This window comes from Pocillopora damicornis, chromosome 11 (assembly GCF_964200805.1).
Source record: "Pocillopora damicornis chromosome 11, jaPocDami1.2, whole genome shotgun sequence".
NCBI classification, from domain to species: domain Eukaryota; kingdom Metazoa; phylum Cnidaria; class Anthozoa; order Scleractinia; family Pocilloporidae; genus Pocillopora; species Pocillopora damicornis.
In genome coordinates, this window is record NC_142680.1 from 1,169,320 (window position 1) to 1,197,220 (window position 27,901).

A 27,901-nucleotide genomic window follows, 5' to 3' on the forward strand; every position below is an offset into this window, starting at 1 on the left:
GAGATCAATTATGTCTAAACTGTGGAGTAAGTAAATAGAGAGATGGAAGACTTCAATTTCAATCCACTTTTTAAGAAAATCGTGCTTACGCGTAGCAGCAGTATTTTTAACTAGTATAGTACACTAGATTATACATTTCAACATTTACATCCGCATTTTAACCCCACACTTCCAGTCTAATTCCATTTCTTGGTAAAACTCAATTCGTCGAGAGTGTGCCAACTCAGCTACTGCAAAATATGACGATATCAACAATTCTTAGCTCGTCAGTGCTTCATGAAGATTTTAAAAAACATCTCTTTAGCTTTATAAGACTAATTTGGAAATGGTAGTTGATAGGTATTCAATGTTTTAAATGACTAACTTCATGTAAGGAGCACCGATGCACGCGACAAAGAAATCTGTCAACTAAATGATGCAGTAATGCAAAGAGCCACTTCAAAAAGAATTCTGACACACTCATCAGAATTGGACGCAGTTACTTTTACAAGTACTTGTGAAATTGATCACCCTTAAGCCTCTTGTAGAGATTTGTAGGCAAGAAACTTCACCTAATCAGCATCTAAGGAGACGGGCGATTACAGACTTTAACAGATCATTACTATGGCACAAAATACTTTTTCAGATGGTTTCTTACAACAAGACTACAGTGTAAGCTACGATGACCTTGAGCCAATGTCGTATTTCTTTTCCAGCTAAAGAGGGGTACAAAGAACCGCGCTGGCCTGGTACCAGTTTTTACAAATCACCAGATGAACTTCTTTTCAACTGCAGAGCTTTCTTGACATTTCGCGCATGCTCGCTGATTCTCCTTGCTTGTTTTGCACCCGGGGTATTCGAGTCAATCTGCTTTTCTTTCAAAGAGTCACCACAGGACGACTGTTTTGTGGGCAGTGATGTCCTCTCAGATCCCTCTTCTATGGAATAACCTTTGAGAGGTGTGCTGCCATTAAACGAATAAGGAACATCAATAAACGGAGTGTGAAAGAATTTAGAAAAAGTGACACTCCTTTCAAATACTCACCCGTTATTTTCATAGACATCTTTAGAATTTTCTGTTCTTAATGACAACGCCTTATATAGCTCTTCTGTGTTCGGGATTTCCACGGGTCCGTCCCGCGGGATATTAGGAGTGCCTCTGGTTTCGGATGAGATAAGACCTCTTGGTGCAGGTGAAAACGACACGGGGCTGACTTGAAGCCGAGGGCCATCTGGTGCTAAAGAGAAATTATCATTTAAACCTACATGAAACTGACTACTGAAGAAATAGAGTAAAGGAAAAACTTTGACGAACAGGTTACACTGAAATACGTCAGCTACCCTTCGAACCAGCTGCAAGATGCACAGCCGACTGTTTATATTAGGCCATTTCCCTAGTCAAACTAAGAGACAAACTGAAACAGACATACAGACAGAGTCAGACAAACAGAGACAGACAGAGTCAGACAGAGGAACAGACTGACAGGTACACAGAATGATGGGAAGATAGATGTACAGCCAGATGGTTAACAAAACCAAAAATACTGCTATGCCATGGTGAAACAATTAGCACTCACAGTTCATATAAAGCCTTACATTTTGATTTTCTTCCCCCAAGTGACTGATTTCTTAACGGGGTCAAAAGCTGTTGCTTGTAAAATGAAGCTCGTTCCTCTTCAAACTTCTTTCTCTGAAAAATTAAAATAATAATTATCGCTAAAGATAATATAAAGGAATCAGTGCACTGTGTACAAGTATATGCATTCTAAGAATATTCTCCATTCTCCATCACCTTTGGCTTGTAAAAATATTCGTGTTGGTGTTCCAATATCCCAGCTTTTTGTTTGGCCACTGAATATGCAGCAACCTTCTTACAAAGTTAGCACATACAGTAGTACTATTTCTCTCTAAAATAAGGGTTGCTGCCATCCTTTGGAAATGACTATAAGCGTTTATAGAGAAATCTCTACAAATTTGATTTTTTTATGCCTGTCTATGTAAATCAAAGGAATTTTGTTTGCTTATTGTATTTCCACTTGGTTATCACCTCATGCCCAAGTTTTACAGCAGCATCTGTCAGCTGTTTCCTCTCATTCTCTAACGCTACTCTTCGCTCAGCAAAGAACTGCTTGTCAGATTCAAATTTTTCTTGTTCCTCGTACAACTGTGAGTCAACCTGTTACAAGAAGGAAGAAAACTTTTATGAAATATCATTCAAGAGCTGTCTTTAAAATAGCAATAAAACCATAATTTTCTTTTATTAATGAAAAAGAGCTGAATCACATTACAGCTGAATAATAATTCAAAATACTTACCAAAAGAGTTGAATCTTTTGAGGGAGAATCAACCTTTGACTGCAAGGACTAAAGAAAAAAATTGTGTCAGCTATGAGTATACAGTAAGTTAGATCGCAAAGAAAAGGTCTATTGACTTTCTTAAAAGTTCTCAGGTTATTGGGTCTGTAAGGTTAAGTCTGTACCCAACCCAAGAGGCCCATCCAGCCAGAGCTAATTCCAGTTTCCTTAGCATGAAGCAACTAGAAGTATTTCTACTCCCCCCTGGAAACAATGCTTGTCCATTGCAAGGTTACCCCCCCCCCCCCAAAAAAAAAAAATTTTTATCAAGAACAACACAATTTCAGGTCTTAATCCTTTACCTCCTGTGAGTGACTAAGAGGGAATTTCTCCTTACATTATTGATACACTATCAAGCAATACCAAATTCTCCAAATTGAAATCATAAGAATTGTATGGCAGACAGCAAAGAGAATCACTAATGAGATCTTGGGAGTTAAAGGGTCAAACCAGGACATCTTGGCCCAGAGTCCAGTGCACAAAACCATTGGACCATTGTATCTCCCAGGTTAAACAATACATTATAAGCAACCATTTTCACATACTTCTATAAGTTGTTCCTGTTGTTCCACAACATGTCTGTAATTCTCCAACTGCCTTTCCAACCTTGAAATTTCCTCTGCTTTAGGGGAAGAGGGTTCTAGTGCATAAAGCAGATTTAAAGTAAACTAAGACAAAGTTCTTCACTTTATTCTTGGGAGTCTACAAATGTCTATTCTTACCAGTTGAAGAGCCTTTGTTTGCTTCCTCTAACCTTGACTTCAGCAATCTCCATTTTTCTCTTAAACTACTTTCAATTCCTGCAAAGGACATTGCACCCTGATTTATTTAAAACAAAGCACCTTCACTAAGCCCCTTCACTCCCAAGACTTCAAAGTCAATTATCCTTCATGTCTGCTAACATTTTTTTTTCTTACACTGAAAGAATTATTTATTCTTATCATCTTGTTGTTTGAGAATATACTGACACTGCAGGGAGAAGTTACCCATTGGTCGCTCTTAGGAATGGATGGGTTAACAAATGTCTTTATATTTGAAGACATAAATCAAACTTTTGACAGTTTTCATAGGTGACCCATGTAAGAAAACTATAATCTTAAACGTAATCAATAGTTACATACTTTACAGAAGAAAATGCAGCTACAAAGTAAGTACTGATGCAAAAACATTCCCAAAATTTTGATACTAAATAGACTGACATACCCTCTCTAACCATGTCATAAGGCATATTGAAATGTCCTGTTGATAATTCCTCAACTGATCCAGACTCACTGATTTCACCAACCTATAAATGTTAATGAAAACAAATAAGGTTGAATCTTAGAGAGCAACATGTCAGTGGTGGCTCTGAGAAGATTCCTTTTAGAAGGGGCAGGACCCAGGTACTGGTACCAGAACAAGGGGACAGCAGATTCACATCCTTTACTCCCAACACTGTTTTAAAATACAACAACTTTATTTCAACTTATCTTTTCTATATATGCCTGCCTTTTCTCCAGTGGTTACCTATATCACTAAGTCTACATGTAACAAAAAAAAAGTTTGTTTGCCTGTAGGAAGCATAACAAGGCATAACTAAATTATACACCATACTGTAAATAGTAAATAAATTATTGTCAGTGGTAGATGTAAATGAAAAATTCTTGCAAACAGTTTGTACATTTAAATTAAATACCAACCTCTGCGTTGCTTTCATAATCTTCATTCTGCTGATTCAGCAATTTTATTAACTCAGCCTGCATGCTTTTAAGGGTTTCCCTCATATCATTATTTTCCACCATGAGTTCCTGAATTTGAATGTTAACACAAATTAAGTTAATTCCACGGAACAGAATTTTAACTGCAAATCCTTATTGACCCTTTACACCCAAACATTGGTATCAATATTCTCCATACCATTCTCTATACATTTCCTATGGTGCTGACAAGGAGAATTTGTTTTGCAATCATGAGTTTCTTCAGTTGGTGATTATTTTCTTTATTCTCCTTACCTTAATGTTTGATTCAGTGGTGATATTGTGAGGAGAAATTAGATGCTAGTCACTCTTAGGGGTTAAAGGGTTCAAGAGCTTCTTTATTCGGTGATCATTTTCTTTATTCTCATGACCTTACTGCATGATTCAGGGGTGATATTGTAAGGAGAAATTAGATGCTAGTCACTCTTAGGGGTTAAAGGGTTAATGGAATATTCAGCAACAGTGTACAAGCACATTGAAAAAGCTCCATTATGTTCTTTTCCTCAAGAGCGGAGCAGACACTATAAATTACATGTACACTTTCTCTTAGTTTGGAAGAAAACATACATCAGACTACGTAAAGATATACCTTTTCTCTTTCTTCATAATTTGTGATGAGCATTCTATACATTTCTTCCTCATTTCTGTCAAAAAGAAAGTGAAAAAAGTACTCATTGTAAGATAAGAAAAAAGAAATGTGCAGAGAATTTTCATAACCATGTAGAAAACTACACATAAGTCCTACAGTTCCAATGATGTTATTTTTCTTTGAAAATAGGTCACTTTTTTGCAAGCCTTTTACCATGTTTGTAGAGGTTACAACCCTCAGACACAAATCTTGCCCATAGTTAATCACCAGCTTGGAATGAATTGGTATGAGTAGATAATTCTTAAATATTGCATCTTCATTTTTATCAACTATGTTTAACAATCTTAACCAATTTTTTGATGTCTCAGTCTGCAACTAATTTTCAAAAATTTTAACCTTCATTAGGTAATAGTGTTTTGTTTACTCACACTGTACTTTCTTACTAATACCTACACATGCACATGTATGTATCTCACATGAATATTCTCACAAACAGCTGTAAGTCATGCAAAATACATATGTGTATCATGTAGATGCATGTCTGAGTATTTTCACCTCTACAAACATGGTTAATTGCTTACAAAAGAAAAGTTTCCTAATTTCAAAGACAAAAAAAACAATATATGACCTGTATGAAATTTAAATATCAAATTGTTTCAAAAATCCTCCCTACTTTGCAGATCCAGTCTTCCACATTGCACGTTGTGCTCCAGCAGGTCTGTTTATTAAATTTAAGATGTCCAAACCAACTTTCTTTTCCTGGTTTTTGTCTGTAAGGAGTTGATGAATCCTTTCCTTGAGTTTACTTAGTTCTCTTTCTTTTTTTCTTGTCTCATGGTCAAACTGTTTTTGCAAGTGAAGTGAATTGGCTCTGGTTTTCTTTAACTGTAAAATAAATAATCAAATACATGCAGTAAGATAATTGCAGCAACTTGCATGATAAACTCTTGATTCATAATCTGATGTAACTCTTAACCCTTCAACTCCTATGACCTGATTGTTAATTCTCCCCTCTAGCTGCTACACATTTCCTTGTAAATAAGTTACAAGAATTTGGTGTTAGATCAAGATAACCACTTCTACCTGATAAGTTTGAATATTCTCATGACCTGTTTGCTGAATGATGTTTAGATTTTATAGGGAGAAGTTACACATTAATCACTTCTGGGAGTCAAAGGGTTAATAATGTTAATAAGTAACAGAAGGTTATGTCTAATACATTCATATGACTGTACAATAAATTGTACACAATGAAACTGCAAGAGGAGTAAAAAGGTAAAAAGGAATTCTCTGATAAAAAATTTTCTTACAAGCAAACAAAGAGTTTTTAGCTCTTAGTCTAAACCCTATTGATGATCTTTTTTTTTTTTTAATCTATCCCTTCATAATAGCAATAACATCTAGCAAGGAATGTTCGAGTGTAATCTACATGTACAGACTAATACATGTTTCACTGACACCAAATTACAGTTTTAAATTTAGAATTAAAAATAAAATAGTCATGTAGAATTAGCTGGTTGGAAGAGGTGGCATTAATCCAGTTCTTAGTTTGAAAGGCAGTTAGAAGTTCAACTAACAGCTTATCTCATCCTGTAACCAGGATGAAAATCACTTTCAGCCATACCAGGTTCTTAATAACTGGGAAAATCATTATCACAAGCAGATTTGAAAATCATGAAGAAAATGTTTGGCATGTACAGTGTATGGATTGCTTACTTCCTCTCTCTCTGATTTAAGATCTTCTTTTGCCTTTACAAGTTTTCCTTGAAGTTGTCTTTCTCTCTCATTTCTGACAGCAATCTCTCTCTGGGCTGACTCTAGCTGCTCCTAGACAAAGAAACAAATAAAATTTGAAGCACATGAACAGGTCAATTGGAAATTATGTAAAACTATTAAGTTGCTTAATGAATAAATTAGAGCAAAAAGTATCTCCCTGATCAGATTTCAAACATGTTATATATCTACAGCTAAAGTACCATATCTTTATAATAAATTAAAAAAAAAAAGAAAATTAAAATAAAAGCAAGGACTATTCAAGAACAACAATAAAGATATAAATTTCAAATGATTTTCATGAAATTCAACAGCTTATCATAAATGCTAATTATCTATAACTGTTTGAAATATTCTAATTACAATAATTGAAAACAATCAAATGATTTTTGCACATCAATTTATATTTAGACCTTTATATCCCGTGAGTGACCACAACAGAATTTCTTCTTACAATACAATACAAAATCAAGCAGACAAGTGATGAGAATAATGAAAAATATCAATTTACAGATTATTAGTTGATTCAATACCAAGTTCCCTAAACTAACATTATCAGAATTGCACGGCAGAGAATCGATTACAAATGAGAATTTTGGAGTGAAAGGGTTAATTAAGATGATTATCATAACAATACCAATTCAATGTGCATACATTTTATGTTGTACCTTAAGCCTTTTCTGCGTCTGTACAAGGTGCTCATTATCACACTCAGATCGAAGAATCCTTAAAAAAAAGGAGGCATATTGGAGGAAAGTTGCATACTGTACAATGATACCAAATAATCTGGTATATAATCATAATGGGGCATGACCCACTGAACACATCTAAATGCACAACATAAATTCTAATATAAGGTCAGCATTGTACTCACTTCTGCTCAAGATCTGTTAGTTGTTTTATGTTTCTTTGTTGCTGTTGCAAGAGTTCATAGGTGCTGTTTACCAATTTTACAATATCAAATGTATCTGGAGGTCCATGTCCATTGCGAGAAGGTGTAAATAGTGAGGAAAAGCCAAGAACACTCAGTTCCTAGAGAAAGATAAAAACACATTTTGACATTGTTAGTGATATATGACTGAACAGTTGCATAGTAACTAAGAATTTATTTGCTAACCATTTAGCTCCCATGAATGACCAACTGAAGACAGAATTTCTCCTTACAATATCATACAATATCAAGCAGACAAGTAAAAGGAAAAACGAAAAACATCAACAAGAGGATTTCTCAGTGATCCAATCCCAAATTCTCCACACTAACATCATAGAATTGTACAAGTGGAACAGTAGACAGTGAGAGTAAACGGGTGAAACTTGCATGAAAAGTTATAAAAAAATTGGAACTTGTTTCCTGAAAGAAAAGACTAGCAGTACAATGTATGGGTCAAAATATTGCTTAGATGCATGACAGTGACTCAATATCAAGAGACAAACAATTAAATATTTACCCATCTGTATAATTATTAAGGAAAACAAACACATATTCATTGCTTGACCACACAATACTTGTCTCTAGCTTACCCTCTATACAACACATTTTGCAAATTTTTTGAGCACTGATTGCATAATTGGTCCATACCCTTTGTAAGTTATGGGTTAAACCATTTCTCTTTGACGCCAACTTAAAAGCTAATTTTTTTACCTTATCCACATGCAGCAATGAACATATTCAGTGAGAGGTATTCATGCATGACACGTCAACAAATATTTCAACGTTGCCATGTACATGTGCAGCCTATAAGAGGCTTTAAGGTTTGTCTGTTTTTTTTTCTCCCCCACTGCTAACCACATGTATGATGCAATTATGAAAAAAGTGAAATAAAATAGATTCAAAGTGAAGTATTAATTGGAATAAAATTTTTGTAACTAATATTGCTGCTTTGAATTTCTAATATTGCTGTCAAATGAAGATAGGTCAGTTATTAAATTGCTCTCAAGAGAGACAACCATGCATAAACAGACAGCACTTTCCTTCAATTTCTCAAACTAGGAATATAAATATATCCTGTCTCACATACTTAATCACATTACAATTCAAAGGTATTTGCAAGCTACAAAAGTTTTTGTTCTTGTATCTCAGAGGTAATATTTTTAAATCTCTCACAATATTCTGATTAGTGTATGTAATTCATGCATTGGACATGAATAATAAAAAAAATTAACATTAACAAAAATTTTAAATTTGACATTTAAATGAGTGCACTCATCTGTATGTTGCAAAACAATTAAAAAGACATCTTCAGGCTGAGGTTAGACTTAGTAAGGGGAAAAATTCATTTTATCTTGAATCAATCCATAACAGCTTCAGTATACACTTGTATTGTCTGTTGGACACATTTCAAAATTTTAAAACTTAATCATTTGAAAAACAAATAGAAATGTTTGCTGCTTTCGGTAAATTACTGAGAAGCCTGATAATCCTGGATCTTGACACAAGACATCCATTTCGTTTTCAAAACCTTTTCAGCTAACCAAATCCAAAGTTTGCTTCAGAGAGCTGAAACTTAAGGTTTTTCAAAGACTTCAGACCAAAATATTGACATCTCATTAGTTATTTAAATGTTTGCTGAAGGAAACAAAAGGAGATGATCACAATTCAAGCTGAGAAAAAAACAAGAAACGAAACATTTAAAATCATCCTAATCTTTTAATATTGCCTTTTTAAAATTTAACCACAAAAACTACGCCAGAGAAACATGTAATGGCACGAATTGTGGTCGCTAAGAATAAACAAATATCATCTGATATGGTACTTTGCTTCAAGAACTGGGAAATTTAATCTTACCGAGGTAAAACATACGCATGGGTGAAATACAAGAAAAAGCGAAAAAACAACTAAAATAAAAAGTACGAAATCTTGTAAGATAAATGTTTTGTGGAACCTTGAGAACAATTTAGCGGTAACCCTTCGCCAATTGACGTCTTAATATCATTCACATAATGAAAGAAAACTTAGAAAGCGTACAATAGAAGCAATAATGAAGCTAATGTATATGACTGAATGCGATACCACAACACGAAAACAAGAATCGAAGGTACAACTCACGCCATCAACAAACCTGGTTCAAATAGGCGATACACTGATCGATGTTATCTCGTCTACAGAACTGCTTATCAGCTGTACTAAACACAGGTGAGATTGGCGAAGGAGTGAGCCTCATATCTCCAAAGTCTACCTCTCTTTCCGGGCTTGAATGCCGCGATGAATGTGCCGTGTAACGGTTTACAAAATCTCCCCAGTCTTGGAGTTTTTCAGTCATTCTCCTTAACTGCGTACAGGGGCATCAAGGCGTTGATCGCAAGCCTCCTGCCGGAACCGGATCGCCAAGCTCTGTTTTCTCGTTTGTGGGCTTTACTTGAGCATTAACAAGCGGCGAATGAGCTAAAATTAGAATACTTATCGGAGGGATAAATAATTCAAACTGACCACTTTTTGACACATCCGGCAAAATTCAACCAGGCGTTCACGCATGTCATGTTTAAACTGACCCTAGATATAGCAGACTCAGCCTTTTTCGTGCTTGAAGTCTCCTCTGGGTTTAGTTGCGAAGAGAAATCGAGAAACGAGTTAACAAGTTCAATGTCATGCACAGATGAAGCGAAAACTGTTGGATTGTAATGGGCTCAGCTCCAGAATCTTTATTTCATTATATATTATCTCATTAACAATACACCAATGACACAACAAACGGAAATCTGTTTTTTCTCACTCTTTTGAAGTCCTAAATGGATCAACGATCTAACCACGATGCATTTAGACACGCAAGGTGATATTTGCCAGTTTTTCGGGAAAATAATACAAAAAGCCAAATTCTGAGAAAAAACGTGAGTCGAGGGCTCCTAAGAGAACCGTGCGTGAATTTCTCTTTCTGGCGCGCCAATCAGTCCATTTTTGGAGATGAAAAAGGATAAGGTTTTCCGGCAATCAGAGGAATCAAAGCTTTCTAGCATAAAAAAGGTATGATGGCGAGAGCATCGACATAAGAAACACCTTAAAGAGATGAAACTGATTTGATGTTGTTTCCTTGCATTGTAATCTTGTTGAAGGGGCGAGGGCCCGCTTCACTCAAATACGTCTACTCAACATGTGAAGAAGAAGTAAATTCTTATGGAACAGAAAAACAAATTTTACAAAAATATACTGACCTATAAAACGGGAAAAGTAAATGCAAAGATACCACGAGACAAAAAAAATTCTTTCCAAATGCCGAGGGAACATACAAGACACGAAACAATCGTAGGGAAAAGGTTTACATCGACGCAAAAAAAAAAAAAAACACTGGTAGATGGGGCGTGAAACATGATGTATGTAGGGCGGCGTAAGGGCCCGAGCGCACTAGGCTGACAAATTTTATTTGGCTAAACCAAAATTTTTTTCCGCCAAAATTAAAATTTGTTCATTGTGGGTGCACTGAAAATCAGCAAAATGTTTGTTAAGCACAAAGTGTCAATCACGTGAATGTACAAATTGAGCGGTACTTGGACCTGGAGATTCAGCTTAAACGTAACCTTTAGAGCCATAATAATTGTTTTCTGAGTATCCTGAGTACTGATCGTCGTGCACCTTCCCGAGGTACAAATCTTCTACCTTCATTGTTTAATTGCCTTGTAAAAATAAAATATTTTGGCGGCCATATGCTTGGCGTTTTCCTTTAAATCTTGGCTTGTAAACTGAAAAATATCTCAGATTTTACGCCTGACAAAAGTTTTCCTGCTCAGAGGCAGGACGACGGCGCCTTTGGAGATTGGTAAGGCTAGACAAAATTTGGTAGAAAAAAGATCACAGGGTGCGCTTGTCTCACGATACTGTTGACCGATTTTTTCGAAAAATACAGGAAAATTAGCCAAAATGCGCCAGGGCAGGAGCTCCTGGCCGGGGCCTTAATTTACATTAAGTGCGAAAATAATGGTGTGGAAATGATGAGTGGAAAAACGAAAAGAATAAGTGCAAATTAATGGGTGTGGAAATATAACACCTGTTTGTATGGAATCTGAAAAAAAAAGTTACACATTCACCACAACGCTCGTAATATTATACCCTGATAGTTGATAAAATTAACCATACGTGTAGCACATGACCTCGCTCGCTCTGATCCGTCATCGCCGAGAAGACACACAAGCCCTTCTAAATCAATTGTTTCCGTTGGTATTGCGTGACGAGAAATAGTTAAAAGCACGGAACAGGAATCATCAAGAAAGTTCGAAATGTTTGGTTGAAGATTTCGTAATTTGTGGGTACGAAATCAAAAGCCTTTCATCAAAAGTAACCATTGAAAGATCCACTGGAATATCCTGAATTTTTACAAGATGTTTCTGTTTGCTTTTTTAATGGTAATGTTTACATCTGGTAGTGCGTCGCTCGAGCTTTTCATCTCTCAAAAGCATGGCGTCGATAATTCAAGTTGCCTGCAACGAAACGCGAGCAAACCTTGTGGATCTCTCAGTTATGCACTTCAAATTTTAAACGAAAGTGCCTTTAATGAAGAAACAGTCTTTGTGTTTTCTATTGAAGACCGACGCTACAGTTTGCAAGAGAACGTTCAGGTTTTACAGCCTCGAATGGACAGATATATTTACATAACGTCTGGCAGTGTTTCTACAGTAGTACGTGGCCTTGATACATCAGCGATCACCATAGGGTTGCAAGAAGCAAAGGCCACATCTACTTTTAACATTCATGTGTCGAACATCGAGTTTGAACAATTCTCTCCCAATGTTGCGGCCGTCGTTATGGTTTGGCAGTCCAACAACATCTCTTTCAACAACTGTGAATTCCGAAACAACAGTCGATCTGGTTTAAACGCATTTGACAGCGGTGTTAAAATAGAGGAATGTTCCTTTGTCAATAACACCTCCAACATGCAAAAACTCAAGGAATTAGACAGTCGGGTAATCCCAACCTCCGTGTCCGTCTCTGGAGGGGCAGGGTTTGTGTTTGAACAAGCAGTTGGTTTGACTCTTGTCATCCGAAACTCAAACTTCAGTGGTAACTCAGCTACAGTGAACAAGTCAGAGAATTTTATTCCTCCCAGTCCATTGTCGCTTCTTCCTGGCTTGAACTTGATAGGCGGGGGATTGTTGATAGTGTTCGGGTCCGACGCAAGTTCATGTAGCGCTCTAGTTGAGGACTCATCTTTTGATCGAAACCACGCGACGTTTGGAGGAGGATTATATTACGCCTCCTCTCAGTTGGCTGCAGGGAATTCAATAGAAATAAAAAGATCGAGCTTCTCGAAAAACCGTGCATCGCAAGGCGGAGGCGGTATAAGCCTCACCGTTTCGGGTGCAGTATCAGGTAACGCAATCTGTGTCACGCAATGCGTTATCAGTGATAACTGGTCTAGAAGAGGTGGTGGTTTAAATGTATTTTTAAGGAGTTACTTTGGACCATTTACTGAATCTCTGATGCAGTTTAAAAACGTTACCTTGGATGGAAATAGTGGCCGAGCTAGCGCTGCTGTTCGTCTCGATACAACTCTTCCTGTTGGATTTCCTATAAATGTTATACCAGAATTTATTGATTGCATAATACAGCATCACAGCGCGAATTACCTGACTTACACGAGCCCGTTTATGAGTCAAAGGGTGAGCGCAAAATTTACTGGACGCAATATCTTCAGAGAGAATCACGGTGCAGGAGCTATAGAGTACCAAGAGGGTCGAATTCTCGTGAATGGCTCCCTAGAATTCGTAAAAAATTCAGGATCCTTTGGAGGGGCTGCTCTTTTAAGCTCCAGTCAGATTATTCTGCACCCGGGTAGTCAAATGATTTTCCTTCAGAATTATGCTGGTGGTATTGGCGGAGCAATTCTTGTAATCACGAGGTCGAAGTATGAATTTATTCATGAGTATAATCCGGATTGTTTTGTCACTTACAGCGAAGGGAAGACTGCACCATCCAAATGGAAGGTAAGATCTCCGAATATGTTGTCTTTAGAAAACCCTCAAGAACTGTGGCTCTCATTGATTTGTTACATCTCAGCCAATACGATGCTAAGCCCTTACCAGCTCTGTCCTTCAAGTTACTGACTGTTTATAGAATCTTTCAGCGGACCTCGTTTTATGTGGTTGAGCTGCTAAACCAATTGATCCGGGCTTAGGACCAGCTGCATTGCATGCAATGCACTTCAGGCGTAGTTGCACGAAGTGAAACACACCTGCCAGTGACCATTCTCACAGACGAGTACACTACAAAGATTAAACAAAGAATTTTCATTCAACTTTTCTCGATTTTTTCCCGCGATAATAGCCCACCTCGGAGCGTTTTTGAGCGCACACTATTTCCACCCATTAGCGAGCAAGCACAATTATGTGCAGAGCAATATCAGAAAATCAACGCGCACAAGTTAATCACAAAGATAACTAAACAAAAGGTTTTTTTTCTACTTCGAAAGGCAAAAGTGTCATTCGTAAAGAACAGTGCCAAAGTCAAAGGTGCCGCCGTATACATTTCGACACTTAGTGCCTGTCTGTGGTACGAGAAGTATCCTTTTCACAGTGTCCAGGAAGCAATCCGCTGGAATAATACGTTTGAATATCAAGATAATTTCATCCTTCCCGCTAAGGATTTTAAGGCGTTAACTGGACCCGAGTATGACATAGCAACTGATACACACCACTTTCAAGTAGAAGGGAATCAAGACATGAATGTAGAGGTAGGTTAAGCTCAAGCCCCCCTCTCTCGTTTAACCCTCTACACCTCAACATCAGAATGCACATTCTCCATACTGTTCTCCATACATTTCTTAAGGTGCTAACAAGGAGAATTTGTTTAACAATCAAGAGCCTCTTTAGTTGGTGATCATCTCCTTTATTCTCATGACCTTAATGTGTGATTCAGAAGTGATATTGTAGAGAGAAATTAGCTGTTAGTTACTCTTAGGGGTTAAAGAGTTAAAAGGCTTAAAGTATAAAATTTAGACAAAACTTTGTCCCAACTTCAAAGCTGTGCGAAGACGAAATTCATTCCAGTCCACTTGTGTCCTAGTGTCCGACTGTAGATACTAGTGTCCGTTCTTAGACACCAGTGTCCGATTAAAGATACTGGTGTCTGATTCTGGACACTAGTGTCCGGCTCTCGCCTTCAAGACATGACATGCTGCGCTATCAGTTCTAGCTTTTTTCTACAAACCGAAGCGCGTGCTTCCTGTAGGCCATGCTAAAGTCAGTAAGTGATGTTATTTTTCCTGCTTGTTCCAGCTCTCACCAGGCGAGGATGTGTCCCTTAACATCCAGGGTTACGATGAACTAAACCACACCATCTTCACCATTGCGACTTTGTCTGAAACGGGTATCTCTGACGCTGAACCCAAACTTCAACTGAATAACATCATGCATCTGTTGTCTCCCGTCACCAAGCAATCTTTACCGTTAACGTATCAGCTGGCCAACAGAACTGTATACAATGAGGTGAAAAATAAGTCAGTACATCATTTTCAGTTGGAAGACATCTTTTCAACACTCAAGAACAGATACATGTTTAACGTGACTGCAGTTCCTTGTAAACCAGGATTCAAATTTGAAGGGACAAAGTGCAAATGTGACAAAACGATCGAGGGTGTGCAAAGGTGAAGGCTTTCCAGTGTTTGTGTTTTTACTAACTTTGAGTCCGTATTTGGGTTCAATCTGCGTATCTGAGCAAACCACGCACCTACCCCCCCCCCCTTACCCAACATTAATCCTAACTTGTTATCAGTTGACTGTGGTTGGGATAAGAGAGGAATAAGTGCGCAGTTGCCCAGATACTTACTTTATTTTTCTCTGAAAGGCACTCATTACATGTTGGTTAATTTGCTGATTGGATTCTCAAGCATTTCGGACCTCCGCTGTGACATGTGTTTAACGCTATAACTCCCACAAGTGATAAACAAATACCCTCCCTATGAAATTCACACTTTATCCAGGAATTAGGTATTAAGAATACTCAAACTTATCAGGTGGAAATTGTTATCTTGATCACGCACCAAATTCTTGTAACTAATTTACAAGGAAATGTGTAGCAGCTAGAGGGGAGAATAACAATCAGATCTTGAGAGTGAAAGGGTTATAAAAGAATATTAACCTTTCCATGACTGACAATGTTCGCTTTTATAAACTTACCGACTTTGATAACAGATGTGATGACGGTGACGGTACAATCTACTTGAAAAAGGGGCAGTGGGGAGGAGAAGTCAATGGTCGCCTGGTAACGTACTTCTGTCCTCCTGATTACTGCCGCTGCGAGCGAGATGGCGACTTGCCCGGATGTGTATTCAAACCGAAGCATGTCGATAATCAGTGTAACCATAACAGGACAGGGGTACTCTGTGGCAAATGTCAGCAAGGCCTTAGTGTCGGTCTAAGGTGAGTTCAAACCATATGCATTCTACTGGCCATATTCTATTATTTACACCTACTTCAGTTGGCTTATAGAAGGTGGTTAAATCTCGATATCTATGATCATTACTGCGGAATTATTGTAAGTGTGGGTTGATCTTTTTATAGCTGAGGGAGCAAGCATACGAACTAACAGAAATGCATCTCGTTCAAGAGGAGTACCAATACTCCTTGTCGCTTCAATGAGCCCACAGTTATTTATCTTTGTATTTATCTTTCAGATCGGCAGAGTGTCTTCAATGTGACGGTGCTTATTGGATTATTGTTATTTCCGTCATCGCCGTTGTCGTTGTATGCGTCATCATCATTATACTCAATCCCAGCCTGTCTAGCGAGCTTCGAGGACCCCTGTTTTTCTTCCAGGTCCTCCCTTTCATCTTCAAACCAAACAATCATGTCGGGCGGGTAGTAATTTCTGTCGGAAACATACTCAACTTTGGCGGCCCTTTCTTATACTTCACGCACATGTGTATTGTAAAAGGGATGACGAATTTGTTCGCTGTTGCCATGGGATACCTGATGCCGCTTGTTACTCTTCTCGTCTTTATTATATCTTACATTCTAAGCGCAAATTTTTACCTCGTGAGATTCAAACTTCGTAAACATTCGAGCCTACAGTCGTTCTGGCTGATGACACTTTTTGTGTACAACTATCTCGCCGTTACGTCTTTCATGTTGCTGCACTGCCCCAAAGTTGGTGGGAAATTGATTTTCTTTTACGATGGTAACGTGGAGTGCTTCCGAGGGGAACATTTAGCAATGACCGTAGTTGCATTCGTGGTTCTGTTTGGCTTCGTTATTTCCCTGCCTGTAGTTGTACTTATCTTGACTAAAGGTTATTGGAAGGTTGACCCACAGTATGTCAACACGCTTATCAATGGTCTGCGCCCGCAATGTAGATGGTGGTGGTCAGTGGATATGTTTCGGAGGTTGTTATTGCTGTTTAGTTACTCGTTCATTCCTCATTGGTTCATAAAGCAGGTGAGTGTCATTAACAAAGTATGACTTTTACACGGAAATCTATTCATACTGAAGAAATCACGATGCTTTTCTCGGACATTGACGCACTACGCAACAATTTCTATTCGCATTTCTACTGGAAAACACTGAAAAAAAAAGAAAACAAAAAAACATCGTTGAAGCGCGTTTGATTTGACAATCGTAAGGTTGCCACAGAAATGAAAGTTCTAGAACTAGAGGCTCAATCATAACGGAATACTTTTTCGGTCGTTGCAAGAATCGGGGTCTACTTTGTAAGCCGAATCCATAAATACATGGCCCTTAAAAAGCAGTACAATTTGAGGCGGATGGTAAATACGTCTGCAACCTACAATGGAATACTTTGGTCTAGTCTCTGGACTTGTCTGGGGTATCCTTGCTAACAAATATTTTCATTTGTTTGCAATGACTAAAAGAGGAAAAGCGATACGCGCACATTTTCCCGTCCTCAGGTATTACAAGATAACTTGGTTCTATTAACACTTTAACTCCCATGAGTGACCAAGACAGAATTTCTCCTTACAATATCGATGCAATATCAAGCAGATAAGTGATGAAAATAAAGAAAAATGTAAAGTTGGCGATAACTAGTTGATTTAATACTTAATTCTCTGAACGAACATTATAAGAATAGTACGGTTGACAGAAAGGAGAATTACAAATTTGATCTGGGAGTTAAAGGGTTAACTGAGTTGATAATGTGAATTGGCTACCATAAAGACGTAAATCTCGTTTCGAATCAGAGCGAAGAGCTAACGCTCGAAACGTCAGCGTAAAAAACTCTCGCTGTGATTACAGCAAACATAAAACGCTCAAATTAGTTTGTATGTTTGGTCATTTAGGTTGTCACGATTATCATTTGCGCCTTCATCCTGACTGTACACAGCATGTTTCAACCATACAGGAAGAAACAAGTCAATGTGGTGGAGTCGCTGTACCTTTATATCCTGTGTGTGATCGCCATTATGCAGATCTTACAGGAGTCCGATTATATCCCTGATATTGTTTGTTCCTTCCTGATGATAATTACCACAATGCATGCCGGGGGATTGACTTGTTATAAAGCTGTAGGGTTCTTCGAGAGGAGATTCAAGTGTTTATGTCCAAAACCGTGTCCCAGCCGACGCAATTACGGTTCAATGGGGGAGACAGCTATCGACAGATCTATTGATGAAGCTCAGAGACGGCGCAAAGACATTTTTGACACGATATTTGATAAATCTGAAGATGATAACGGGAATTGATATGGCTGAAATTATTATCAAAATTTAAGTTTTTCCGGATAGAGTTATGGAAATAACATGAACCGTGCAGATCTGGAACAGGATTATATTTTAAAAAATTGGTACGATGGATAAATCTTGAATTAGTTCTAAAAGTTTAGTGGGACTTCAACTCGGAGGTGTAAGGGAGGAATTTTCCCGAATGACATCAACGCAACTGATTGTTAACGCTTGAATTGAAAGAAATGCATGGCAGACAGAGGTGAGGCTCCTGTTCTTCATTGGCAGCCCACTGAAGATTCGAGGATCATATCTTCTTTTAACATCCCTAAGAGTGACAAGGTTCTAATTTCTCCTTACAATATCACCCCTAAATAAAAGGTTTAAGTCATGAGGGTAAAGGAAATGATCAGCAACAAAAGAAGCTTCTGATGGTTTTACAAATTCTCTTTGTTAGAACCAAGGAAATGTATAGAGAGCAGTATGGAGAAAATGCATAATGATGTGAGGGTGAGACTTCTAAGAGTGACTAGTTATAGAAGAACTCTCACTAGATATTTTTAACACGGTTACGTTCAATTCAATGTTGATGGATGCTTTTCAACGCTCATACCATTCGACCACATGGCATGTGAAGTCATCAAAAAGTTTTTCCGTTTTCTTTGTTTTAAGTAGTTTGCTAAACATAGTCATGAGAGATCAATATCAGTATCTGGGCAACAGCACACCTACCCCTCCCCTAACCCAACATTCGCCCTAACTTGTTATCAATTTACTGTTGTTGGGTTAGGGGAGGGGTAGGTGGGCAGTTGCCAAGATACTGATATTGATCCGACATGGGTAGGGTATTATTCCTTTAACCCCTTGACCCCTAAAAGTGACCAGCATCAAATTTCTCATTACATTATCAGCACAGAATCACACATTACGGTCATAAGAATAAAGGAAATGATCACCAACTTAAGAAGCCCTTGATTGTTAAACCAATTCTCCTTACCAGCACGTAAGGAAACGTAAAGAACAGTATGGAGAATATGTTTACTGATGTTAGGGTGTAAAGGGTTAATTATCATCCGGAGTTCAAAGTAAAGGTCAAAGTATATTACATAACTTAATTCGTGTAAGAGTCAGAACAGAGAATTGATATTCCGATCACGGGGGGTTAAAATTGAGCGTGTGAGAAATACTTTACCCTGAAGAGGAGGTAGTTACTCATTTTTAGATGCGAGTAAATAAAATACAACTTGTACTTTAATTCAAGTTAACTTCTAATGCTAAGTAAATTGAGATGAGATGCCTGATTGATATTCAGTGTCGCCCACTGACATTGTGTCAATGGATCTAGTGGGATCATCGATCTTCTTTCGTATCGTTTTACGTTATGGATCGTTCTCACGCTCTAGGACTTGACCAAAACCCATTGCATTCTGTAACATCTATGACATTTACATCTATGCTATGAAAGCCTCACATCGTACTTTATCCATAAAATTTACCCAGCTTCATTACTTTAGTACATTTGAAATGTCGAAAAGAACTGAAAGTATTACAGAAAATTAGTGCAACAGCCCTAAGGGCGAATATTTTAATTCTTTGGAACAGTTTTTACTTCACTTACTCGAGGGTCTTAATAAGGATAACTAGAGTAATCGCCAACGGTCAAAACAAAATCCATGAAACCCTCATTTCAGGCGTCAGTTGCAAACGGGGGATATAAATCCCCACCCATGAAAAGTTGAGAATCATATTCTGGTTAGCCTTTCAAATTAGGGACCATCATTATTTGTTTCCTGGGAGGGAGGGGTCGGACGATTTTTTAGGGAGATCACATGGTTTTCAAGGGGAATAAAGGGAAAATCAGTCGTTGCGAATAGAAGAGAAAGGGAGGACTATAAAAAATTGACTGAAAATTTACTGCCATCATATGAACATTTCAGAGCCTCATGGAAGGGGATGGGGGATCAGGTAAATTTTTACTCTGACACAACCGAAATCCTCCGACCCAACTTCCCCCCCCCCCCACCCCCAGGGGATGGATAATGACCGTTCCCTCAGGTAACGTGAAGATAATTTCAGCTCGGTCCTCCTGATTAGTGCGCAAACATCAGACAACCCTTGCAAGGTCCATGAACTTTCTTTAAGGGTTTTTAATCTGACTCTAGGAGGAAACAAAAGAAAGATATTGCATAAAATGCATTGCTTGGTTACATAAAACTCTAGTTGGGATCACAAAAATATGTACTCAGTTGCTTTTCAACACTAATACTGTTCGCCTATGTAACAAACGCAGTCGTCAAAACCTTCCTTTCTTTTTGCTTGAAGTAGTTTGCTAATCATAGACTTGGGTAAGATATCCTTCTATTAAGAACTTGTTATCAAAGTCGCCAAGTTCCCAATTGTTGTTGACGAAATACAGCACTAGAGCGCGCTGAGACAAAAACACGGGGTTTTGAACAGATGGTAAGTGAACGACATAAAGTCATTACGCTGAAGTTTCTCTCTAAATTGGAGAGCCAGAGAATTACGTGACAAAATACATGACACGCGGCGAAGGGGGGGCGGGGGGCAGGTTTCAACCTGCTCAACCTGAGTAGGAAAGAAAGCTTGCTAAAAGTTTATAATTTGTTCTTCAAAATCTACCACTGACCATGATCTGCGCCTTCAGAGGGGGAGTTAAATATCGTGTCCATAATGTTCCTCTGTCTTTCTCTCTCTGCGTCCAAACTGTTCTGATCGATCTCTGTGTCCTCCAGCTGGTCATAGTCTCTGTGTCTTGTATTAGATTCAAGTCCTCTTCTTGCACAAGAGATCTCGAAACGCTTACGAAAGAATCGCACACCCTTATAAACAGTTACCACAAGTGCATGAAGTGCCACCGTGAACACTAAACCTAAGGACACGCCGTACCTAACCATTTCATCTTCAACAATTTGCATAATAGCTAGAGTGGCCAGAACCAGTAAATAGACAGACTCTGTAAAGTTAACACGAGGTTTCAAGTAAGGTTGAAAGTTACTGTGGACGGCCAAGATCAAGACGCACATCAAAATCATAAGAATCTGGGAGGAAAAATGTAGAGAAATACGGATTTAACATTAATTATTAATTAATTAATTTAATTAATAATTAGTTTATAATTAATAATAAATTAATAATTCATTAATATTATCAATTAATCAATTTTCTTAATACGAATCAATTCCAGTATCAGAGCAACTTCGCATCAACCTCTCCCCTAACTCATCAACAAGTCCACTGAAAACAAATTAAGGCTAATGTTGAATTAGGGGAGGGGAGGGGTAGGGGCGCAGTTGCTCAGATGCTGACAATGATCCAGAAAAACTCATCACTTAAGTGTTACAATTAAAGAAACCATAGCAAGACAGAATATCATCGTCCACGACCATTTATGTGATGGGAAGGTAGAATATAAATTAGCTTGGGGATTGTTAGTTATCCAGTACCAAACAATCTGAACTAAAATCAAAAGAATTGTTTAGCACACTATATTATAAGGAGAATGACTAGTGAGATTTTGGGAGCGAAAGGTTTAAGAACATGGAATTACCTTTAAAATAAATCTTCTTTCGAGATATCGTTCATTTTCCATAGCCCTACCTTCTTTGTTTGCCAGTTTGGGACGAACGCGTAAGTACCAACCACGAGAACTCTTCGACACAAATCCACTGACCACCACCAACGGCGCTCAAGGCGCAGACCGCTTGTCAGTGTATTCAGGTATTGAGGATCCACCCTCCAATACCCATTGGTCAGAAGAAAAACCATGATCGGTGGGGGGATCACAAGGAACACAAGCACAAGGATAGCGAGGATTGCCATTGGCAAATGGTCATCATAGAAACATTCCACGGTTCCATCATAGAAGAATACGTGACTGTCACCAACTTTTGGACAAAACAAGATCAGAAACGACGTCTCGACACAATAGTTGTAGATGAAGACAACAAGAAGCCAAAAAGATTTGAGCATCGAACGTTGGCGAAATTTAAACCTGAGGCAATAGTTAATGCTCAATAGATAAGCAAACAGGAATATCAACAGAGCCAGAAAAGGAACCAAGTACCCAAAGGCAATTGTGTACAGATTATTAATTTCTCTTACAATACATGTCTTCGTCAGATAGACTAACGGCCCTCCAAAGTTGAATAAATCCGCTAAAAGGAAGATGTAACTCCCAGATTGGCTGGTGGGGTCGAATATGCAAGGGAGAACTTGGAAGAAGTACAGAGGTCCTCTTAACTCGCTAGATATACCGGGATTGAGCCAAATGATGAGAACACACAAGGCCATGACAAGAGGTATAACCACGCCTAATACCCATCCTGGATTGCGACAATCGACGCACTCGTTCCATCTATAAAAATAGAATGTAAGGTAGTTAACCGTAATAATGCTGCCGAAACCCAGTTTAAATCAAACTGAGTTACCAATGATCCTAGAGAATTTGAAACTTCGGATCAATTTTTAACTTGGATGTCAAAATCAATAAGAGTTTGCGATGATTTCGCTCTGCGCGCTGACCGCCTAATTTAAAAAATTTGCGATACTTTCTCAACCAATCAGATGCAAAGCTGAAATAAATCGCGACATGGTCGCTTGCCTTTCTTCCACTTTTAAATCCAGTTACGTGTCTTTCTGAGGTAAAAGTGGCCCCTTACGAGATTTCAGGTGGTTTTCTTTGGCCGTTGGCCTTCTGCAACTCAACTATGGTCTGGTCTGGAAATATACCTCGTGGGAGAACATTTGCTGAGAAAACTTTACCTTAACCCCACGCTAGTATTTCCAGAGCATTTACCACACAGCCAGCCTTCGCGGTTCTTTGCGCATTGAGCAATACTGTTGGCTGGATCGAATAAACATCCAGGTAGTTCGCCGACATGTGTACACTTACAATACTTGTATGGACAGTAGTAGGTAACCAGGGTACCATTTTCAGTTACATTCGCCCAGTATCCCTCTTTCAAATAAACAGTATGTCCATTCTCGCATCTGAAGTTAACGGAAAAAATAAACAAATAAACGAAAAATTGAAGTTATACACTCTCTAAGTCGGTCAGAGAGGAAGTAAGTCAGGTGATCAGTCAGTCAGCCAGCCAGTCAGTCGTCGGTCGGTCTGTCAGTCACTAGATCAGTCGATAAGTCAGTAGGTTCTCATTCAGTCATCCGGTCATTCAGTCAGTTGGTTGGTCGGTTCGTCGGTCTGCCGGTCGTCACTTAGTCGTCAGTCGTTAATCAGTCGGGTTTTTTAAGTCAGCCTGTCAGTCGTCGGTCGGTCAGTCGGTTACTGGTCAGTCAGCCTTTGGTCGGAAGGTTGATCGGTTTGTCGGTTCACTGGTCTACCGGTTGGTCAGTTAATCGTCAGTCGTTAATCAGTCGGTCGGTCAGTCAGTTGGGGAGAAGGTGGGTAGATCACAAGCAAAACCATAATACAATTAACGAACGTAGTACATCATAGCAACAAAAACCTGCTGACCTTATTTTCGGCTTTTCACTTTTAGTTCTCACCTCGAAATGCCAGGAAGTTTCCTATTACATTCGCACGCTTTAGTGTCCTTGTTGAAATTAAATCCAGGCGGACACGTTTGAAGCTCCATTTCAAAGGAATATCCATTTGGTAAGGAAGAAAAGATATCCACAAATTGAATCCTTCGCCTATTCTTTTCACCTCTGTTTTGTGCTTCGTTGTAAACTGTCTCAGGAGCATTGAACGAAAACGATACAGTACTTGATTTGTTAGGCGAGAGCACGTACAGTACATTACTAAGCATCAATTTTGATGTGTTGTCAGAGCTGCCTTCTTCAGCCACAAAAGCAGTCGTATACACACTGTGTCCAAGTTCATCAACTCCTTGCAGATTCAAAGGAAACTTTTGACCTGGAGCGAGCTGATAGGGAGATCAAAAGAAAACAAGACCTAGTTTGTTGGGCTATTTACGAAAATTTCATCGGTTTGGTAACACTAAATTGGACATCGAAGAATGCAGGGTAAGTAACAAGCAGGCATGTAGGGGAGAGGGGAAGCGACGCAAGTAAGGAAGGAGCGGGCTAGAAGGGGTGGATGGGTGTGGCTAGATAGATGAATGAATGGAAAGACGAAAAGACAAAGAAACAGTTATGGCATAGACAAAACAATTAACTCAGTAACCTCCGATGAGAAACATGACGTAAAGTAAAGCTTACGAGCTAAAAGGGTCATCCTGTAAGAATTTATTTGGGTTCCAAATATGGCATGAAGCAAGCTACTATTCCCTGAAAGGGATTCTAGTCGATAGAGGGGTGTCTCACCCCCCCCCCCCCCCATCCCTTGCCCACTTTCAGCAATTCGCTGACAGTTTCCCCTCGCCCCTCGTCCATTCATACTCCTGGGTGAAAGAGAGAACAAGATGTCTTGCTAAAGTTTACAGTACAAACCATGGATTATACCTTCACAGTAGAATTATCTCCCAAAGTCGAATTGTAATTTTTTGTGTCTGTGGCAATATCATACTCAGTTCCACTGAAGACGTGTGGGACACCGTCGAAAACAAGCGAGTTATTTCTGTACAAAATATTACTAGACCAGCGGAGAGCTTTCTGCGGATCGTGGTACGGAGCCTCTTCAATCCACACACATCTTTGAAGAGAGGAGATATAAATAGCTGCTCCTTTTATCCTGCTGCTATTCTCGATAAAGGATACGTTGGTCTTAAAGGAAAGAGGTATAAAACAGACTCAACTAAATTTAGAATGTGATATACACTTGAATGACAAAAAATTCATAGTTTCAAGAGCTCACCTTCCATTTCGATGGGGGCAAGTAATGGTCACTATAAGCCAGGAAACAGTTAGGATTAAACTCGTGTATAAACTCGCTCATGATGTTTTCCCATACAAGTATCGCGCCGCCGATTCCATCGGCTTTGTTTCCTAAGAACATGAGTTCACTTCCGGGGTAAAGTATCATTTGACTAGATTGCAGGAACAACGCTCCTCCATGGGACCCCGTATTGTTAGCAAAAACCAGCTGTCCCTCCACATGTAAAACGCAATCCTGAAAACTTCCTGCGCCTCCACCATAGTTGCGCTGAAAAATGTTGCTTCCCTGAAACCTTACGTTCACCCTTTGACTTGTGAACGGACTAGTACGTGCAATACTCGACATATTGTGATTCTCAAACTTGCAGTTTATAAACTCGGGGGTAACATCCATAGTGCTTCCATACGGAAGCGCAGTGGTGAAGCGAATCGCTGTACTGGCATCGCCCCTATTGTCACTAAACACCACATTATCAAACCTCAACACGGAGTCGTTCGGTTTGTCATCATAGTTCATGAGAAAAACATTAACCCCTGCTCCTCTCCTCGCCTTATTTTCTTTCACGGTGCAGTTTCTGATGACACTTGTGATGCTAGACGCATTGTCCCACTGGGAGAATATCAGCCCCCCTCCGGTTTGTCCGGCTCTGTTTCTCACAAAATGCGAGCCAATTATCGACAAGTTGTTTTTCGACGCCGAGTTAGAGTCGGCAAAGTAGAATCCCCCTCCATACGTTGCCGAGTTGTTCGAAAACTTAGAGTCTTCTATCACAGCACGACAGTGTTCAGTCTTCTTCAAGAACACAACTAGAAGACCCCCACCTCCTGCAGTGAAGTGCGAGACATTTGATGAAGGTGCAATATACGATGCTGAATCATTCGTCACGGCCGAGTTGAAGGTGAAAGTTGAATTTGTTATTACCACAGAAAGAGGAACTGAAGTTCGAAACAGAAATCCTGCTGCACCACCGGCCGAGGTAAACCCTTCTTTAAACTTCTCGCTGGAATTGCGTCCATTTGAAGTGTTATTTTGGAAAATACAACTTTCTATAGTAACCTCGCTATCAAAGGCGTTAATCCCAGCCTGTTTGTTATGTTCAAATACACAATTCCTGAAGTTTATTTTAACAGAATTCCATATGAGGACAGTGGCGGCGAAGCGAGGGCCACATTGTTGAAATTTGAGGTTTTCTATGCTAATATTTCTTGTCTTGTCTTGTCTGATTTGAGTAACTCGAGATCCGATATCAAATCCAGCAGAGACATCTGTGCATCTAATAATGGATCCATTTGCGTGACTTGATTGCAGAACAATACCTCTCCTTGGGTTGGTTTGACTGATGTTGATCCGTTTGTCCAAAGAGTGAATGTGATCTTCGATCTGAAAAATAAAGAGTGTTTGATTGTGGTTCTCTTCATCCTCCATGGCATTTAGAGCAAATCCGACCGTTTTACAAGGTCCCGAGGCGCTCGAAAGTAGACAAGATTTGTTATCATGTCCGGTGGCGGTTGAAACTCGGATCTCCAAAGCACCCGACCATTCCACAACAATCAAAATGTAAATGACCATAACACAGCCGGCGACTAAGTCATTGAATCGCATTGTCGCTCAGTAACGTAGAGAGAGATGCGAGATTTACCCCCGACTATCTTTACTCAATCTGTCTACATAGATCGATTGGTATTCAATTTAAGACACAAATGTCACGTAATCGTGGCTTTCGCGATGGTATCACGCGGTTTTCGCATGACTGCTCTCACTTGGGGAGGTTACCAAGCGAAAACGACTGAGACTACCGCGAACACGCCATTTAGGATGGGGTGGATACAGGACACGGGGGCCCGGGAAGGATCACGAACACCACTGTCATTGCTAAATGGAAATCTTAGAAACATTTCACCGAGCCATCAAAAAAAAAAAAAGAACACGTTATTACTGCCAATGTTAACTCAGAAGAGGATCATGAACGATGTCTCGACGAGCTGACTAAATAAGGAACACGAGCAGGAGTCAAAATGACCTCAGAATGGAACTTCGGCGGAAATTCAACTTGAGACAGCAATTAACGCTTTCGAAATAAGCCAACAAGTAAAAGGAAAGAGCGACCTCTGAAAACGGTTGCAAAAAGATGATCTATTCCTGAAACGAGGTACGTATCAAAAAAAGACAACAATCGAGGACTTAAGTTAAAGGTGATTCGCTGCATAAATGGAATAATAAAGTCACCCAATAGAGAAAGCTTGGACAAGTTAAGGTCATATATGAAGGGAACGTTTTGGAAAAAAAAACAAAGGTCCTCGGAACTCGCTCGCATGTTTATTCTAAGTGTCTAAACGAACACTTAAAAAGACCTCTAAATATTGAGTTGAAGTTGATCAAACCAACAACCCCTTTTGACTCACTGTTTAGTTAGGATCCCTCGTGGACAACGAGTTGAAAGGAAGACGGTTTGCAAGGAATAGAGCAAAGGGATATCTCCATATATGATCATTATTTTCTCATGATGACATTAATATTTAAGTCAACAATAAAAACGGACCTCACGAGCTGAGACGGAGTGTAGCATTTCATATGGACTTTTATTCGATGCCTGATACACTCGTCTGCAAAATTTAACCAAGAAGCAGCATTTTCAATCTTTTTTAAAGAGGAATACAAGGGAACGAGAGGGGGAGGGGGGGGGGGGGAAAGGATGTATGAGGGGGTAATAATGCATCTTGAAAACCATGTACCTTCAGTCAGGGGAAAGACCCGAGTGTGTGGCTCCGAGGAACTAGGCCGTCGGAGAATCGCGCATTTAGAGGAAAAAACTAAAGGGGTAAATTTCCTAAGAAACTGTGGTGCTGCATCGGTGAGGGAGTATAGCAAGATAATTTGGTTTTATCAATTGAGTTGATAATGTAAATTGGCCGTAAAAAGTAAAGTGAAAAATCCTAACGGTGGCCTATTTGCATCATCAACTCAGTTGATAAAACCATATCATCTAATTACAATTACATAGTTTGGTCCACACGATAGCATAGTCTGCAAAGACTTTCAAAGAAAGTTAAAAAAAT

General features: G+C 39.0%; 3 protein-coding genes across 3 annotated transcripts; 1 reads left to right on the top strand and 2 right to left on the bottom strand.

The window, feature by feature from the left end:
• Positions 1-51: 51 nt before the first annotated feature.
• On the bottom strand, positions 52-11,618 carry LOC113681243 (afadin- and alpha-actinin-binding protein B). The gene is made up of 15 exons (XM_089188247.1): positions 9,491-11,618; positions 7,306-7,463; positions 7,100-7,157; positions 6,375-6,485; positions 5,332-5,543; positions 4,659-4,713; positions 4,013-4,120; positions 3,537-3,618; positions 3,056-3,133; positions 2,879-2,973; positions 2,295-2,342; positions 2,027-2,155; positions 1,576-1,669; positions 1,025-1,217; positions 52-943 (listed from the first exon to the last, which is right to left on the bottom strand). Exons 1-15 carry the CDS (start codon positions 9,689-9,691, stop codon positions 739-741), a joined length of 1,827 nt encoding a protein of 608 aa, XP_089044373.1. The 5' UTR covers positions 9,692-11,618; the 3' UTR covers positions 52-738.
• LOC113681393 (uncharacterized) lies at positions 11,559-19,276 on the top strand. Its single transcript, XM_027198486.2, has 6 exons — positions 11,559-13,340; positions 13,826-14,086; positions 14,631-14,998; positions 15,546-15,773; positions 16,028-16,787; positions 17,648-19,276. Exons 1-6 carry the CDS (start codon positions 11,739-11,741, stop codon positions 18,047-18,049), a joined length of 3,621 nt encoding a protein of 1,206 aa, XP_027054287.2. The 5' UTR covers positions 11,559-11,738; the 3' UTR covers positions 18,050-19,276.
• Positions 19,262-26,590, bottom strand: LOC113681382 (uncharacterized). Its single transcript, XM_027198477.2, has 7 exons — positions 24,825-26,590; positions 24,473-24,733; positions 23,555-23,934; positions 22,811-23,038; positions 21,647-22,403; positions 20,676-21,087; positions 19,262-20,186 (listed from the first exon to the last, which is right to left on the bottom strand). The coding sequence occupies exons 1-7, from the start codon at positions 26,445-26,447 to the stop codon at positions 20,176-20,178; spliced, it is 3,672 nt and encodes a 1,223-aa protein (XP_027054278.2). The 5' UTR covers positions 26,448-26,590; the 3' UTR covers positions 19,262-20,175.
• Positions 26,591-27,901: the final 1,311 nt, after the last annotated feature.